The sequence below is a fragment of the Artibeus jamaicensis genome, unplaced genomic scaffold, assembly GCF_021234435.1.
Source record: "Artibeus jamaicensis isolate MK-2021 breed Jamaican fruit bat unplaced genomic scaffold, CSHL_Jam_final contig_519, whole genome shotgun sequence".
In the NCBI taxonomy this organism is placed as follows: Eukaryota; Metazoa; Chordata; class Mammalia; order Chiroptera; family Phyllostomidae; genus Artibeus; species Artibeus jamaicensis.
This window is the reverse complement of record NW_026521871.1, coordinates 23589244-23606010: the sequence shown is the minus strand read 5'-3', so window position 1 is coordinate 23606010 and position 16767 is coordinate 23589244. Positions and strand designations below refer to the sequence as shown.

The following is a 16767-nucleotide window of genomic DNA, read 5'->3' as shown; positions in this document are numbered from 1 at the left end:
TTTGGATCTTTAATGTCTAATCTGGCAGAGTGATGCAACCTATGTAGGTGCTCGGTAAATGTGTTGAATCAATGAATATATTGTCTTCTTGTTTCTTTATTTCTATATCTTATTTCCTTATTTATCCCTTATAAGCCCTGAGCTGTGTATAATACTGGCACCACATATATGCAAATATGGTGAAGGATTTATTCTGAGCCTTTAGTTAATGTTTATTGAACACCATTATGAAAATGGCCTGCCCTAGGAGTGGTGGGGGCTGTCGAAGAGGTGCTTGATCCTGCCTTCAGGAAACTGACATTAATCAATGACGTGAGGTGTCTGTTACAAGGCACGAAGTTCAGGTGGCCTGGTCGTAAAATGTGTGAGTGACGACACCGAGGTGGTGATTTCTGGCCTGGGCACCATATTGCAGGGAAGTTTATGTGTGGTCCCCACCGCACCTTTAGCAGGCCCAGCATTCCAAGTTTGCCTTTTCTGATGTGGTCCATCAGCGTCTGTCTCTCCACGATGGCGCTGAGTCCCGCCATTGCCCTCCTGGTCCGCCGGGATTTGCCCTGCCCTACACCTCCGGAGTAGCACTCGCGCTTTTCAGCTCTCGCGTGTGCCTGGCGCCCTCCCCAGACCAGACAGCAGACCGCGTCCAGAGACCCCGCCAAGGGCAGGACCAGCAGCAACGCCCGCCCGCCTGCCTGCGCCGGCTTCAAGGGCGTGGCGTGGCGTGGCGTGGCGTGGCAGGGTCCCCAGCGCCCCGCAGACAAAGCTCAGGCCCCAAGTGATCACTTTCTGAGGGAGCCCGCCATCCCCTAAGGCAGTTTTTTGGAGAGCCGGAGCTGAGGCGCGGGCTGAAGGGCTCCCTGCAGCCACCCACCAGGGCCCTCCCGGGGCTGAGTCCGGGCTGGAACAGAAGGAGGGCGGAGGAAAGTTGGGGTCGGGGCCGCAGCGCCGGGAGCGCGGAAGCCTGGGCCACTGTCCGCGTCTCATGAATATGCAGGAGCCGCCTCCCACCCTCCGTGACGTCACGGGCCGTCCCGGGTTGAGCGCCGGAGCCGCTCCGGGTCCGAGCCAGTGAGCGCGGCTGCTGTCGGCGAGCGAGCGGCGCGGCGGCTGTACGGGAGGCCGAGCGCGGCGGCGCCGAAGCGCACGCAGCGGACAAGGCTGGGCTGTCCGCCGCCGGGCGGGTACCTGGAGGCGCAGCCGGCGCGGGTTGTGGGCGGCGGAGACAGCTCGTCGGCGGCGGCGGCGAGGATGCTGACCGGGAGGCTGTGCTGGGTGCCGCTCCTGCTGGCGCTGGGCGTGGGGAGCGGCAGCGGCGGCGGCGGAGGGGGCAGCCGGCGGCGCCGCCTCCTCGCGGCTAAAGGTGGGTGCTGGGGAAGTTTCCTTCACTTTGAGGAGGGAGACGGGGCAGGGTTGAGGGTGCCGGCAGCGGGCGCCCCGGCTCACGCCGGGTTTGCTCACCCTCATTTGCTGCAGCTTCCCGGGCCTCGCTGCGGCCGAGATTCCCTAAGTGAGCGCCCTGAGACCGGTACCAAGAGAGGTTCCACCTGCAGACGCCTGCCCAACTTCTGGACGGGGTCCAGGGACCGAGGAGAAGCGGGCTTTGGGGAGTCCGGACAACTTTGGGGGCCGTGCTGAGGCGGGGCGTAGCGGGCGATTCTCGGGCTCCGGCCCGGAACGGCTGAAGCGGGGCGCCGGTGCGGGGAGGAGAGGCAGTCGTCTGCTCTTGCGGGAGCGGGGTCGGCGGCGGTGCCTTTAAAGGAGGGAGCAGAGCTCGTCTTGCAGCTTGAGAACAGGATGGAAACTTGTAGGCTTCAGGGGACCCCCCTGGCTCGCTTCAGGCTCCCCCAGGGCGTTTCTGGCTCCCTCGGGAACGTGCGCCCTCCGGGCGGGCGCGGAGTCCTGGAGAAGTGCGGCAGGTAGCGCTGCCCACTGCCGCTCGGACTTCGAGGGCAGAGGAGCCCGACCTGGCGCCCCTCCCCCGCCCACCCTGGGCGGTAGGAGATCTTGACCTCTCCTTTTCTCCGGCCCCCGAAAAAGCAAGATCCCGGCGAACGCCTGGCGTTGTCAGGAGACTAGGTTGGCGAGCGGCGGAGTTTGGCAGCTCCCGGGGAGAGCCCGGAGAGGCGCTGGGGTTGGGGCGTGCCTCGAGGGCGGATCTGAAACAGAAGGTTCGTGCTTACAGGACCTTCGGGAGAGGCCAGGTTGGAGCAGAGCAGGTGTAGGTGGCGGTGGGCGCGGGGGAGGCAGTACAGATCTGGGCTGGAGCGCCCAGTTTAGCGATAACTTGTTGATTCTGAGCTGTTGATGAGGAGTGCGTGCGTGTGGTTTGAGGGCTGTGGCCAATTCTGCCAGGTAATGCAGTCACTGGAATCTTGTCTGACCATCATCAGAGGATGAAGGCGTTTGCATCTGTTGGTAAAGAGGCTCCCTCTTAGAGCTAATCTGATTTTCAGGCTGGCTTTGAACCACAGCTTACCAGCCAGGGAGAAAATGTATACCAGGTGTAATTACTCTTTGGGGGATGAGGAAGGGAGAGGCAGGCCATTAACCTCTTCTGGGCTTGGGAACGCCTCTTTTGCAACGTGAAAGTGATACATTGGAGAATAGGAGAGTTTCTGTTTATCTTGTAATATTTTAATTTTTTCTGACATGATTTCGAAACTATTTTCTAAGCAGGTATCCTGTATCTTTTCATCAAATTCTTCCATCCTTTTATACTGGAGAGGCCATTTCTTTCTTTTCTTTTTTTTTTTTTTTGGAAGACAAAATATTTCGAAAATGAGTTCCTGATAGGAAGGGGTCATCTTGAGAGAATGTAGTTTGGGTGAACACAAATTAAAGCCAGTGAACTTCGAAACCTCTTCCCCAATGTAGACCTTCGGTTAAACAGTCAAATGGCATATTTTTGAAGATTTCTCATCACTTCGTGGTAGAGCAGATGGTATATTTATAGGCAGATGTCTACAAACAAGGGAGGTCACAGCAAGTAAAGAAATGGGAAACACGTGTGGGAAGATGTGTTTGCGGGACCTGGTCTGCTCATACACTGCTGAGTTCTCAGGTCAGAATGGAAAGTTTTGCAGAGATGAGAAAGATTAAAAAGAAAAAAAAATCCAGGATTTCAGTGATTCACGTTCATGTTAACTATTATGTTCATTTTAACCAACACTTTTTACATGCCCACTTGGAATATATATATTCATTTCGAGGTGAAAACAAGCCATTTGTCTTCCCAATGATCAGCTCTGCAGAGTAAAGTTGCCGCCTGAACACCCGGTTCTTTCTTCTTTCCGCTTCTAACCACTGGGGGGCTGCAAAGAGCACTTTTAGCAGCAGTTTTTTTTGTTGTTTTTTTTAAGCAGACAAATGTGTAGTATTTGATCAAAACAGAAACGTTTATTATGACACTTTCGTCGGTATTTATAGAACTGACTTTCTTTATTACAATGCACTTGAATTTTAAATTTCCAAATCTCACATAATGTCTGAAGAATATTTGAGATAATAAAGGTAAGGTTCGTGTATAATGCACCCCGATACTGACTTGGTCATTGCTTAGGTTTATGTCATTATTATTGTCATCACTGAAAAAGAGAAGTCAGGAGGGCTTGTGAAGAATATTGAGCAAAAAATAGCTCTCTTCTCCTGTGCAATTCTGTATTCACGTGCAGAAGAAAATTGGGAGTGTGGCGTCAAGCTGCCTGGCAGAGTTGAATGCCCTCTCTGGACAACTGTCTGGAAGCACCCCCCCCCCCCCCCGCCTCAGCTTCCGGCTCCTGGAAGATGTCCAGTGTGTGGTGCACAGCTTGTTCTGCCTTTGTGTTGCTTGCTTCTTGCTGCAGGGAACACATTAGCTCTTGAGGAGCTAATCCCAGTAACTGTTTAGGATTTTCACAGAATTACCGTACTTTCAGTGTGAACACATTCCTGGTTTTGGAAATAATACAGTTGCTGGGTAGTTATTACAACCCATTTACTCCGCTTTCCCATATATTGACTATTCCAAAAGGACGAACGCTTCTTGAAAAGATGAATTTCCATGCACATGTTTTAGGAACAAAACTGGGAAGGTATTGTGGACCCAAAGAGTCTCTGGGGCAGAGAAAGACATGTCTTATACCAGGGAAAGATGACAGTGCAATCTAGACAAACATCTTAAGGTTTGTGCCAGATTTAGTGATGTATCTGTGGTCTCAGGTTTCCAGGACCTGGTTGGTACACAGTCCCCTTTCAGTTCTCAGCACCGAGGCGCAGGTGTTGTAGGACAGCACTGGAGTGTAGACCACCAGTTGTTGTGCTCTCCTGTGTGCCCAGGGCCAGGCTCAGTGCTCTGCAGGATTCTTAACACGTATCAGAAGACCACCCTCCACGTCTGTCTCAACCCTACCTTTTTTTTGAGAGTTTTGATCTAGTTTTAGAGATGAGATTTTTATTTGGAAATTTTACGAGAATGAGAGCAGACGGAATTTTTCTAAAGTAAAGTACTATGTGGCGAGGGCACACAAGGGAGAGAGAGGTAGGAGGAGGGCATGTGAGGCAGCGTTTGGTAATAGGGAGGGGAGAAGATAGAGCAGAATTATAGCAGTGGTGGTATAGTTGTAGTAACTGCGGTTTACGGAGCCCCTCCTCAGTAGGTAATAGGCACTGTGCTAATCACTTTGCCTGGGCTGTCTCTAATTTTCATAACCCATGCAGGCTGATGTCAGCCCATTTCACCGATGAAGAATTAAGTCTGAGACAGAGAACCCCTTTGGCTGTAAAAGCAGATCTAGCAACCACAGGGAAGCTGAGCTGATTGCACATCTGGGTTCCCCATGTGCCCGTGGTCCTTCCCATAGCAGTGGGAGAGTCCAGGGACGTTGTTCACAGCCTGCTGGTGAGGCGAGGAAAGTGGGCCTTGCTTTCATCAAAGGAAACCAGTGTTTTTGCTTTGAGCAGCAGCCTCCTCCTCCTTCCCGCAGATTCAAAACTCATCCTTGCATATTCCAAATGGCACTCTGAAGAACTTCCTGCAGGGGTGAAGGTGGTATGGAATTTTGTGGTGAATTGCTCTAAATCATCTCTGGGCGAGGAGCATGTGTGTCCTAGGGGTGTGGCAGTTATTTTTCACAAACAACCAAAAGCCCTCAGCAGCTCATTAGAAGATGTACCATAGTACAGAGGATGGAATCCTGAATCACCTGTGGTTCCTGGACCAGATGTCCTCATTCTTGCCCCGGATCCTCTAGACTATGTCTTTCTCAGCCTCATTTCTTGTGTTATTCAAGACATGGCCAGGCTTGGACACGGTCTCTACAAACCTTCCCAGACTGCCCCACCTGGCCAGTCGCCCCTAGAAGAGCACGGCTCTCCTTCCGGCAGGCAGGCCTGTGCACCTTGTCTGGCTCCAGCACTGCTCTCTGAGGCCTGATGACTGGAGTCTGGACCCTGACTCTTCCTGCATCTTGAAGGCTGAGCTCCTGTCTGGCCTCCCTGTGTAAGCTGAGCAGTTAGTGGTAATTACTATGCTGTTGTTTTTTGACATAGACATTTTGGGCATTTTCTCATCTCCTATATGAAGTAAAATTTGGGCTTAATAGCCACGGAAATCTGGCTTCCAATCCTGGCCCTGCTGCTTCCTAGCTAGATAATCATGGGCATTAGTTCACCCCTTAGAGCTGTTTTCTAATTTATAAAATGGGGATACAAAGATCGTGAAAAATGATTGTCGGGATAGTGCTTAGAAATGTCTTAGCCCAGTTCATGGCATGTAAGCAGCACTAAATACAAATGACTATAATTATTGCTTGCTTCAATACTGGGCTCTCATGTCTGAGATTTGGTGAGATTCCCCCTTTCTGACCTCTTGGCAGTTCAGTAGTTTTGTTCCTGTTTTTCTCAGCTCAAACTCTGTTCTCTCTTTCCTTTTTTTGTATGTATGTCTTTTCTCTGTGTCTCTCTTTGTGTGCATGTATATGGGCATGTAAATATCATATATAAATATAAATACACATTCATGCACACATATTTGGCTTGAATTGAACCCCTTTTACTAGTCTCTGTACGCCTTCGAGACCAGGGCCAATTCTCAAAAGCTGCTGCATTTAATGCAGGGCGAGTTCAGAGTAAGGACTCAGCAATGCGCCTTATATGAATAAATAAACACATCTCCGTGTGTGGGCACTGGAGGTGTGGGGTGCTAGTCTGTGGGGGAGGAGCTGCTGTGGCGTGATTTGAGTTTGGAAGAAGAGGTCTGCTGCCCAGTTAGCATTCCTCCCAGACCTGTTGTCCCAGGAAGCAGAGAAGCCTTTTTTGTTATTGTTGTTTGCTTGTTTGTTTGTTTATTTAAGACCACCTCTGTTATGATGTGTGTTTACGTGGAAAGGAGTAACTGATGCTATGGTAATGAAATGACAGCTTAACACATTATTATTTTTATTGTGTGTTACCTAGCTCACCCTAATTGGACCCGGTGGAAATGGTTCTGTTGGGATGGTAGGTTTGAGAATGGACCGTGAGAGGACTGAACCAGGGGAAGAGTGCTGAGCTGAAGGCATTGGCACTGAATAGGACGGGGGTTCACTGTCTTCATCAGCTGAGGCTTCCGTAATGAAAATACCATGGACTGGCTTATAGATAACAGAAGTTTTTTGTATTGTTCTGAAGGCTGGAAGTCCCGGATCAGGGGGCTAGCATGACCAGGCTTCGGGGAGAAGTCAGTTCTGGGTTGCAGATTGCTGACTTCTCACTGAATCCTCGCACATGGAATGCAGAGACTGGAAGCAGGCTTTCTCGTGACTCTTAGAAGGGCACCAATCCTGTTCCTGAGGGCTTGCTTCATCCTCATGACCTCATCCAATCCTAGTGATCTCCTACAGGCCCTGCCTCCTAATACCATCAATCTGAGGGCAGGGTTTCAACATAGGACTCTGGGGAACTTGAACATTCATCCATAACAATCATGCTATGAACTTTGGGGGAGCAACAGGCTGTTCAGAGGAGGATGGCTGGGTGAGAGTTGGGCCAATCCAAACACACTCTGGGCTCTGTTCTTTAGCGCATCAGCCAATAGCTACTTCTCAGTCTCCTGTTATCCTCTGTGAGGCGAATGAAAACATAAAGCAAGTTCCGGATATCGAAGAGCTGACACTCTGTCTAGGGCAAACATTGCACATGACACAAACTACTGGAGAACTCGGTAACTTACGGGGAAGGGTAGACTGTGCATTACAGCTGCTCAGTCAGGTGTGTGCTCTTATATTCTCATATTACAGTTGAGGAAACTGAGGCCAGGAAAGTTAAGCCGCTTACCCAGTTCACCCAACTAGTAAACAACTGGGTTTTCAGTGTCTACCCTCTTCATCACTGTGTCACTGATTCTCAACCCAGGATGCACCGTGGAACCTCTCGACAGAGTTTTAAAATAACCCTGATGCCTGGAACCCACCCCCTGAGATACTGGCGTAATTGCTCTGGGCTAGGACCTGGGATTTTGTTTAAACCTCTCGGGTGCTTCTGATGACCAGCCAAGGTCGAGAAGTGCTGCCCTCGACTGCTAACACTTCCCTAGTGAAATGCTTTATTCTTTGCATGTTGGAAGGCTGTTCCCAGGTGGGGCCTTGTTCCTCTTTATTTCACCACCTCTACTTTCTCCCCTTACAGTGCCTATAGCTTTCCTGTATCCCCAGGCAGACCATGAACTTCTTGAGAGCGAAGCGTCCTGGTCACCTCTGTGTGACCAGTTCCCAGCGCTGCCCAGGGTTTATAGTGAATGCTGAGTGTCGGGGAAGTGACTGTATGCCGGTGTGCTGCCACCCACACTGGCCGTGTGCGAGTCCCTCAGGACCCTACACATGCACAGTTCTCCTGGTCAGCGCCACTCTCTGCCTTTGGTCAGTGTGGGAGCTATTCTTCAGGCCTCTCCCCTTTAGTTATCGGACTGTCCTTCCAAATCAATACAGCATTCACTTCGTAAAGGTTGAAAACCCTCAGTGCTGCAGATGAGTCAGAACATGAACCCCACCAACATGTGTGAGGGAATCAGGTCCAGCAGATGCCAATGGAATTCTCACTGAGAAGGGCTGTAAATGCCACTGTCCCTGCTTCTAAAAACGCTGAATTGGCTGAAATTTGACATACATTTTGCCAATTACAAAAATCATTGTTATGACTTCTTTCATTCCCATGATGCCTATTATATTATATAGTCAAACAAATCTGCAGTCTTCAAACAAGTGTGACAAGGAAATCACTGTGGAGAATAAGTAAAGGCATGGTCTCCAAGTCATGTCACTGGATCAGTGTGAAGCTTGGGGCAGACCACTCGGCCCTCTGGGGTCTGCTTTTTCATGTGAAGAAAGGATAAAACGGTACCTCCCTTCTCTACCCAAGAACGTTCTGAGCATCCGCATGGAAGTGGCTCTGAAAGCCCTTTGAAAGGATAAAGTGCCTAAGAAAATAAGGTGATCAGATATAAGAAATCTGTGTTTAGACTTGGGGACTCAAGCCCCCCAGCTCTGCATCTCTCTCTCCTTATACTGCCTTAGCAATTTAGTTCATTGTGCTTTCAGAAGTTTGAGTTTAGCACTAATCCCCTTCCCAGTTCTGTGAGGCACAGCCCGCCTGTGTCACACAGCTGGTGGTCACCATGGTTACATAAGGACTGCAGGAGTTGCAGGCCCATCGAGTTTCAGGGAAGAACCACTCAAAACTGTTAATGCTCTGACAAGTGTGTGTGTCATTTTCCAATTTGCATGGATAACTGCATTGCAGCAAATAATTAAAACAGATAAATGTTAATCTAATGCATGTCTCCCAGTAATTAATGAAATATAACCATTATATGGGTGTTTGATTTATTTTTCAATTTATAAAATGCTAAATCCTCTTATAAAGTTAGATATAGTAAGAGGGGAAGCTGACCCATATATAGTATTAGGAAAAATAATCACATTTCTATGAATTAATCACTCTCTAAAAGGATATAGTTCATTAACACCATGAACTGAAAGTGTTAGATGTAAATTAGATTAACCTTGTTAGTGACACTTCCATTTATATTGCATATTCCCTTCAAACTCAAAGCACTTTACATATATTAATTCAATTAACCCTCCACAGACCCTTGTTAAATAAGTACATGTATCAAAGTTAGAAGGGAAGGAGGAATGAAACCCTTCAAAGGGTCTTCAATGGAAGACCTGGTTTTTGGATATATTATTTCTGATTTCCTGTGCAGCATCACAGTTTATCCTGGACTGCATAGCTTGGGACCACGAGTAGATATTTAGGCTCTCTCTCTCTAGTGCTACCAAGAAATACTGAGCATGTCACTCCATACCTGAAGTCAGAGGTGCTTCTGCCTGATGCTCAGGCCAAATGCTCTAAGGAAACTTCTGCCTTATTTCATAATATACACCCCAGTGATTCTAGGTTTGGCTGTGGACAGGGCATCTCCAAGTGGGTGTGCATGATGAGACTCAGTGCCCCACTCTGGCATCTAGAGGGTCATCTTCCCCTGGGCCAGCTGCTGCTTCCCCTTTAACCTTCTTCCCTTGACCATGTGGACACTGAGAATACTGTGAACAAGACCGTAGGATGCTAATGGGAAGAGAACAAAGAGCAACGGGGATGGAAATGGGGCCTAACCTCTTCATCCGAGGTCTCTTCCGGCCTGCCTGGGTGGGGTGCAGAGACTCTTGTCCCTTTACTGGCCGCAGTGAGAGTGGAAGCCTGAGAGAGGATGGGTGTTCTCTCTGCCTAAGAGTCTGTTTCTCAGGAAAGTTTCCTGAGCTGGGTCTTCTGCTGTAGCTTGTCACCAGGGATGCACCATCTCCTGTGGCAGCCATGCTTATTTGCAGGACTTAGTATCTCTGCCCCAGTCCTCCTGGAGATACTACTTAAGGGAGAGAAAAAGGATTGGGGCAGGGGCAGGACTTGTATTATACAAGCTATGAAAACTCAGGGGACCGTTGCTTAGCTTGACTGGATATGTGTTTGGTGGTTGGAGGTTCTGAATGTTTATTTTTCCAAGTCTTCCTACTTACTTTAACTTCTGAAACCCACAAGTGCTCTCCTATGGGCAGATTTCCTCTGTATCCCACAAACCAGGCCCCTCGAGATGCAGTGTGTCTCAGATAACAGCCTGCCCTGCAACTCGTGGCTTTAAACCTATCAAGGGAAATGTAAACCCAAAAGAATGGATGAACTAATGGTTAGATGTGAAATAGAGTATAGGAGAACAGTTTTGGAGTGTGAGGGAGTCTTTAGAGTTAGAAAATCACTTACTCTGGTCTTTCAAGCAAACATGCAAGGATAGTTTAAGCCCACACACACAGCCCTAGAAGCTCAGTTCATTATGCTCTGCCAGCACTTCTTGGCATGCCTCTCTGTGCTGCTAATTGCCCCATCTTCTTGCACCCAGACCCTCTCTGGGAAGGATTAAAAATCAGGATGTAAAGCCAAGAACTGAAAGATAAGCCATCACTCAGAAAGTCACAGAAGTGTTGAGGAATGAAAGTTTTTAATTTGTACTTGATGGTATTTTAAGAGCCTCCCTCCCTCCCTTCTTTTTTTCCTTCCTTTTATTTATTTTTGGGGTGTTGTTTTTGTTAGTTTGTGGGAGTTGTTTTGTTAGTTTTATATTAGTTTTTGTTAGTTTGATGGTCATTTAGGGCAGGGAAGGAGGCTAACATCATTAATAATCAAAGCTAAAATAATCTCTCATTCAAGACATAGATTTTACCATCCTTACTTTCCTTTTGTTGTCATTTTTTTTCCAAAGGGAAACTAATTATTTCAGTTTTATTGCACCATCATCAAAAATATCAAGATAGTTGTATCTTGCTTATTAATTTTAAAATACTATTTAAGACTTTTTAGTGATATATTATTCTTTTAATTAAATATCATGAATAGAGCATTTTTACTGTACTGGTATCATTTTCCTCTTTGAACATGCCTGTTCTCTAATCTAATCTTCCAGTAATTAAATTCCAGCTTTTCTACAGAAGCGACTCAAGTCAGAGACCAGCCAACAATCTTTGAGTGAGGCTGTATGTCCCACCACTGCTTTGTCCCAGAGCTCAAGGGTTAGGGTGGATGTAGGGAAGGGCTGACAGAACTGCTGTATCAACCTTCATCACCCCTTGTGTCCCACCATTTTTTCATCCTTCAACATCTCTTCAGCCTTTGGGTCCTGGCATGAGGGAACGTGGTACTTGGTGTGGACAGCTTCTGTGGCTGTGGGTAAAGATGTGTACTTTCACATCTTCTCTCTCCAGGACCAAACCAGCCTCAATTTCTGGGGACTTTGAGCCCTGCCTTCCTAGCCCACTCACCTGAGCACCTAAGTAGGCACCTTAAGAGGCAAAGGAGGGCATTGCCATCCATCCACTATGGCACATGTATGCAGGCTGTGCTCAGACCCAGCCATAGAGCATCATCTGGATATAGGCTCACAACCTGGTGACTCCCCTCATTTAAAACCATGAGGGCTCATCTGTTCTCCAGCTTTACTGTGTCTGCTTAAAGGCAAGGCAAGGTTTCTCCAGCAGTGCCTGCTACTTCGCACTTGATTCAGCAGTTTGTAGAACACGGACCCTTCTTCGTCGTTGCTCTGAGCATGTTTGTTAGTGTGCTGGGATCATCCTACCTCTTGTCCTTGCTTCCTGTGGCTACACCCCTGCCTCTTGTCCTCTACTTCAGCCAGCTCAGTATAGGTGGTAAGACGGTAGCAATCAGGGCGTCACTGCGCAAGGAAGCTTGATGATTGGGATTCTCCTTGCCTGACTATACTTCTCTATCCCACCAGCTTGTGAACTGATCCCTCTTCAACACTATGCAGCCTTTTGTTGCTCTTCCAAGTACACATGCTGCTCAGAATTCCTATGTTGCTTCATTACTTTGAGGATAAAGTCCATAATCCTTGGCTTATCTAAAAGGCCCTTATTTGGTGCCTGCCTTTTCCTGGGCTAGAAGGTGAGCTTGTGTGAGCAGAGCCCAGAACTCAGCACCTAGCATGGTGCCCGAGTGAGCAAATGAGCAAATCCTCTCTGCACACTTTTTCCTCACACTTCAGCCCTGACTTGTGGTAGGAACCCAGTTCCCTGATTGTGGACCTTGTGCCCCTGGGCTGCTGCACACCCTGCCCCATCTGCCGCCCCACGTTTTCCCTGACAGCCTGGCAGCTCCCCTCCCACTGTGTCCCTCTTCTGGGAACCCAACCCTGTGTGCCCCCAGGCAAGGGTGTCATTCTTTCCCTGTCCCAACAGTGTCACGTACCAGATCATGTACTCATTGCCTACCTGCCTGCCCCTCACTAAACTGTGTGTTTCTCAAAGTCTGAGTCTGTGAGCTTCTCATTCCTGTGTCCCCAGAAATTTAGGGGCTAGCACAGAGAAGGTAGACGCTTGCTGCTAGGTCTCCAGTGCCTATCTTCCCAGTGCCAGCACACCAGAGTAGGACTGGTGGAGCAGGAGGATTTGGGTTAGGAAAGGTCAGCATGGCAAGGTTGTGCGCTGGTGGTCATTGACGTGATCTAGTGCATTCAAGGATGGGGAGATGGAGCCAGGTTGGGGCCAAGTGACCTGTTGGGTGTGAGGTGGGTTAAGGCCTTGAATCTTTTCGGCCAGTGATCCTGAGGGCCATTTCCAGAGTATTTCTGCTTCTGGGATAATTAATGTAAATTAACCTTCCCATTGGTGACATAGCTTAGTCCTGAGCTCCCTCTTTAGTCTGAAACATTGCATACACACATTGACATTTGGGAGAACTTCTGTCACTGCTCTGATGAGAATTTAGTCGTAACCATCAGCTGCTGCGGGTCCGAACCTCTCCCAGCACACGCTCCCATGTCACTGCAGATCCTCCTTGCTTCTGCCTGCATTCTCTTCCACTCCAGGTTGTAGAGGTTCTACATATATATAAAGCATGCTTTATTTTCCAAGCAGGTCATTAAAAGCTCTTTGCACTTTATGATATCAGCTGGATGTTATGTAGAGGCAAGGACGAGCTTTATAATAGGAAAAACTTTGTCATCAGTTACAGTGGGATGGTCACATGTGACAAGGCCCATGGGATTCTGCCTGCATAGCTTGAGAGCTGCCAATCAGGAAGAGGTGTAAATTTCTGACTGCTGAAGTTTCTAGGCTGTGCACGTAGTTTAGGAAAAATACAAGCCAATGGGCTCTCCAAAGTTAAAGCATTTACTTCTGGATCTAAGTGTATACTGGTTCAGTTCTAATCATTGAAGCTTTGACATTACACACAGGGAGACAGCTCCTTCCATCCAAACCAAGCTCTAGAACTCCCGAGGCTGGTGGCCAGAAGGGAAGCTCCTGGGGCCTGTGGGCTGTGGGGTAGAGTGTGGGGCAGGTGGCTGACAGCCCTGAAGTGCCTTTTTCCCTAGGACTGGGGTTTTTCTGTGGATGATGCTGCCACTCCCTCCATGGGCTGGTGCAGTGGTCTGGACAGGACAGAGCTGTCCCCTTCCCTTCCCATAGCTCTGGCTCAGGAGGTACCCTTTTCTCTCTGGATATCAAGGCTAGAGACCCAACAGGGCTTTACTAAAACAGGGTGTGTAACAGGGAAATAGAAAGGATCATGAATCTAGCAGAACCAATGGCCCCTTTTTACAACATATGTTTTGTAGTTCCCCCGTTATTATCCTGAAACAAAATTTACTGATACTATTACTTGCTCGTGTACATAATTTAACAAATCAATGTAATGCCTTAACTGAAATATAAAGGAACTAAAAGGAAAATAATGTATAATCCAATAATATGTCATGCTTAGACCCAACTGTACAAGAGGAAGTAGTATGTAAGATGCTTGCTATTAATTCCAAAGCTACAAATGCAAATATATCCAGGTGTGTTGCAATGGCAATTCAAATAATCTTGGGCAGTGTTAGGGTGATGTGATCTTTAGAAATGGTGAGACACTTTCGGTGAAGTTCCGAACAAGACAAAGCGTGCTTTGGCTTCGGTTCACAGGAGGGTTGTATTCCTGGAAAACTCATGGTTTATTAAAGAGACACAAAGAATATTTAGCTGACCCAATCCATTGCCAGCTGTGAATTGAGAACTGCGAAACTCAGATGCTGTGCTGGGGGGCATTCAGGCCAGGAGGTGCCCAGATACCAGCAACACTCACTCATTCGCTGGTTTATTGAGTCATTCGCTCACTCACTCACTCACTCACTCAGTTCCTGGTTCTGAGAGCTACCAGATAAATGCCCATAGGTGCTTGCAGACTAAAATTGCCTTAAATGGTAGACAACTTCTGGAATCATAGACTTTCTGGAAACCCTTTGAGGGAGAAAGTGGAAATGCCACTAGCTGGTGGACAGCTAAAAAAGGTTGTCGAACGTCGCAAGAAGTAGGCCTTCTGCAGAATAAGGCCTTCCCAGGTGAGGTGTGTTGGGAGACCACTTGGAGCGCATACACCATGTGCTGGAACATCATTACCAGTGGAAGGGAGGGCTGATACTTTGTCTAGTTAATTGTGGAGACATTGCTTGTCTTTTCCCCTTTCCACAGGCAGAACAGTGGGGGGGGGGGTTGGGGGGAGGGCAGAGAGTAGAAGATCTTTGGATTGGGTAGGAGACTGAAGTTTAAAATGAACTGGATTGAATCTTAATAACAGAAAAGAAATGCAAAGCTGTGGAATTAGGCTGGAGTATCCTCAAGGCAGTTGCCACCCAGGGGTAAAGAGCAGCTTGGCATAGCAAGGTAGGGGCAAAAATAACATCATTTCAAGTTTATAACCTGACCGAATGGATTAAACCCCAACACACTGGCTAGAGTATTTATTATAGTCAATACTGATATTTCAGAGATAAAACACTGTGCTTTTGGATGTTAAATTCTTAGTATTCTCATTGATAATTTAGAGGGATTAGGGCTTTTATTATGTTTTATTTTTAATCCCTTGGTGTCAGTTATTCCCTCCCCCACCCTTCCTTGCTTCCTTCACATGAGCTTGTGGTATTACTGGAGGAGAGGCTGAATTGCCAGAAAGAGTTTCAGTAACTTTGAGAGGAAAATGCACTTTAATATTTTGATTTAATGGGGAATGGTATATCCCCTTAGTAAGTAGTTCAGTGACATTTGGCAGTTCTGTAATATTTGACTTGGAGTTGAGTTTATAAAAATTTCAGCCCAACAGTAACTTGAGGGCACTAAGGGATGTATGTATTTCTGAAATGAGAAGACCGGGCTGACATTCGGATTCTAAAATCAACATCGTCTCCGATGCGTCACCCTGTTTTCAATTATAATGGATGATGGGCTGTGAATTAAAAATAAGCTTCCCGGTGAATCCCTGCACAGACCCAGCTTGTGTGGGATGAAGAGAAGAGCCTGGGTGGGAGGGGATTCTTCTCACACCCACTCTTCCAACTCGACCTACTAGAAGGCTTCCTTCTCTGAGACCGCCTTGGTTCTTCTGCCCACCCCCCAACCCCACCCCAGTGCCCCGTTGGAAGGGAGGCCCCACCCCGTTAGAAAGAGGACTCTTTTCCAACTTCTTCAGGAATTTACATCCTGATTCACCTGAAATGGTTGAATTTAGGAAAGGTAAAATCACAGCAGTAAGAGCCTGAAGTTGTTTAAAATATTTCTAACAGAAAATTTGGGGAGTGAAACAGATGTGCGGGGCATGGTGCTCTGTTATCTCTTTGGCGTTTCAGGGTAAGTTCAGATTTTCTCAACCTGTTTCCTATTGCAGCATTATCTTGCTCTCCAGGTAAACGCCTTAAATTGATGAGATCAAGTTCCCAGGAAGGCACTCTCAGGCAGCAGCTACAGACAGGGTCTTGCTCGGGCAGACTAGGGTGCACTGTTTTTGTGGAATACTGTTTTCTTTTTTTTAATCGTTGTTTTGTTTTTATGCTAGGGGGCTCAGGAGCAGACCTCCTGTACCAGAGGGTGGGTACAACCAAAGCAGGTCTGTCATGGCCTCCTATCCTACCCACAGCCAGCCCAGATGGGAAGGGCTGGTAGCCCTGTTCCCTATCCCAATCAGCTGGGCGTGGAGCAGCTGGTCAGTGGCCTGCTGGTAGTGGCCTAGACATAGGTGTCTCCTCCACAGAGGGGATGTGAACTCCAGGCTGGGCCTTATAGCAAGCCTTGTCTCCATCTTCAGCATGCATCAATAAGATGCAGGTTGAATAAAGACTAGATAGTAGCCACAGTATGTAGGGAGGGCAGTTGTGTGCTCATAGAGGGTGGTTGTACCAGACATTATTGGTGTCCTGCCCACATGTCCTCTGTGTCTGACATTTTCACGCATTGAGACCCAACTCCCAGCACCTCAGCCCTTTGCTTGTGGGCTCTCTCTGGCCACTAGAGCTCTTTCTGCCCACTGTGAGACAGGTCAGAAGTCCCAGGGAATTACCACCACCAGGAAAGGTCCTCAACCAGTGACTGACAGGGGTTGTTAGATCCATCAATTCTCCTACCCCCACCACCTCCTCTTCCTTTAGATGGGAGAATATCTGCAGCCTTTCACACAGATACCGCCAGTGGTCCCCAGGACGTTTGTGCTCTGTTCACCAACAGGGGTGACATGCTTCCATCCTTTGTTCCTGAGTCACTTCACTTGTCTGCTGGTCTTCTGAGATCACCTCCTAGGAAACTACCTGCACTCAAATCCTTCTCTTTCTGAGGGAATCCAGCTTGGGAGAGGGATGAACAGGAGAAGGTTTTTTGTTTTTCTTTTTAATCCTGACCCTAGGACATGCTTATTGATTTTAAAGAGAGGGAAAGAGAGGGAGAGAAACAC

The 16767-nt window shown here is 48.0% G+C and overlaps 1 protein-coding gene across 1 annotated transcript in view; it reads left to right on the top strand.

The window, feature by feature from the left end:
• The first annotated feature begins 756 nt into the window (after window positions 1-756).
• Window positions 757-16767, top strand: part of CLSTN2 (calsyntenin 2) — a 594536-nt gene continuing 578525 nt past the window's right edge. The window contains exon 1 of the mRNA XM_037139401.2: window positions 757-1360. Coding sequence (XP_036995296.2) covers window positions 1249-1360 — 112 coding nt within the window. The 5' untranslated portion in view covers window positions 757-1248. The remainder of the gene's footprint in view (window positions 1361-16767) is intronic.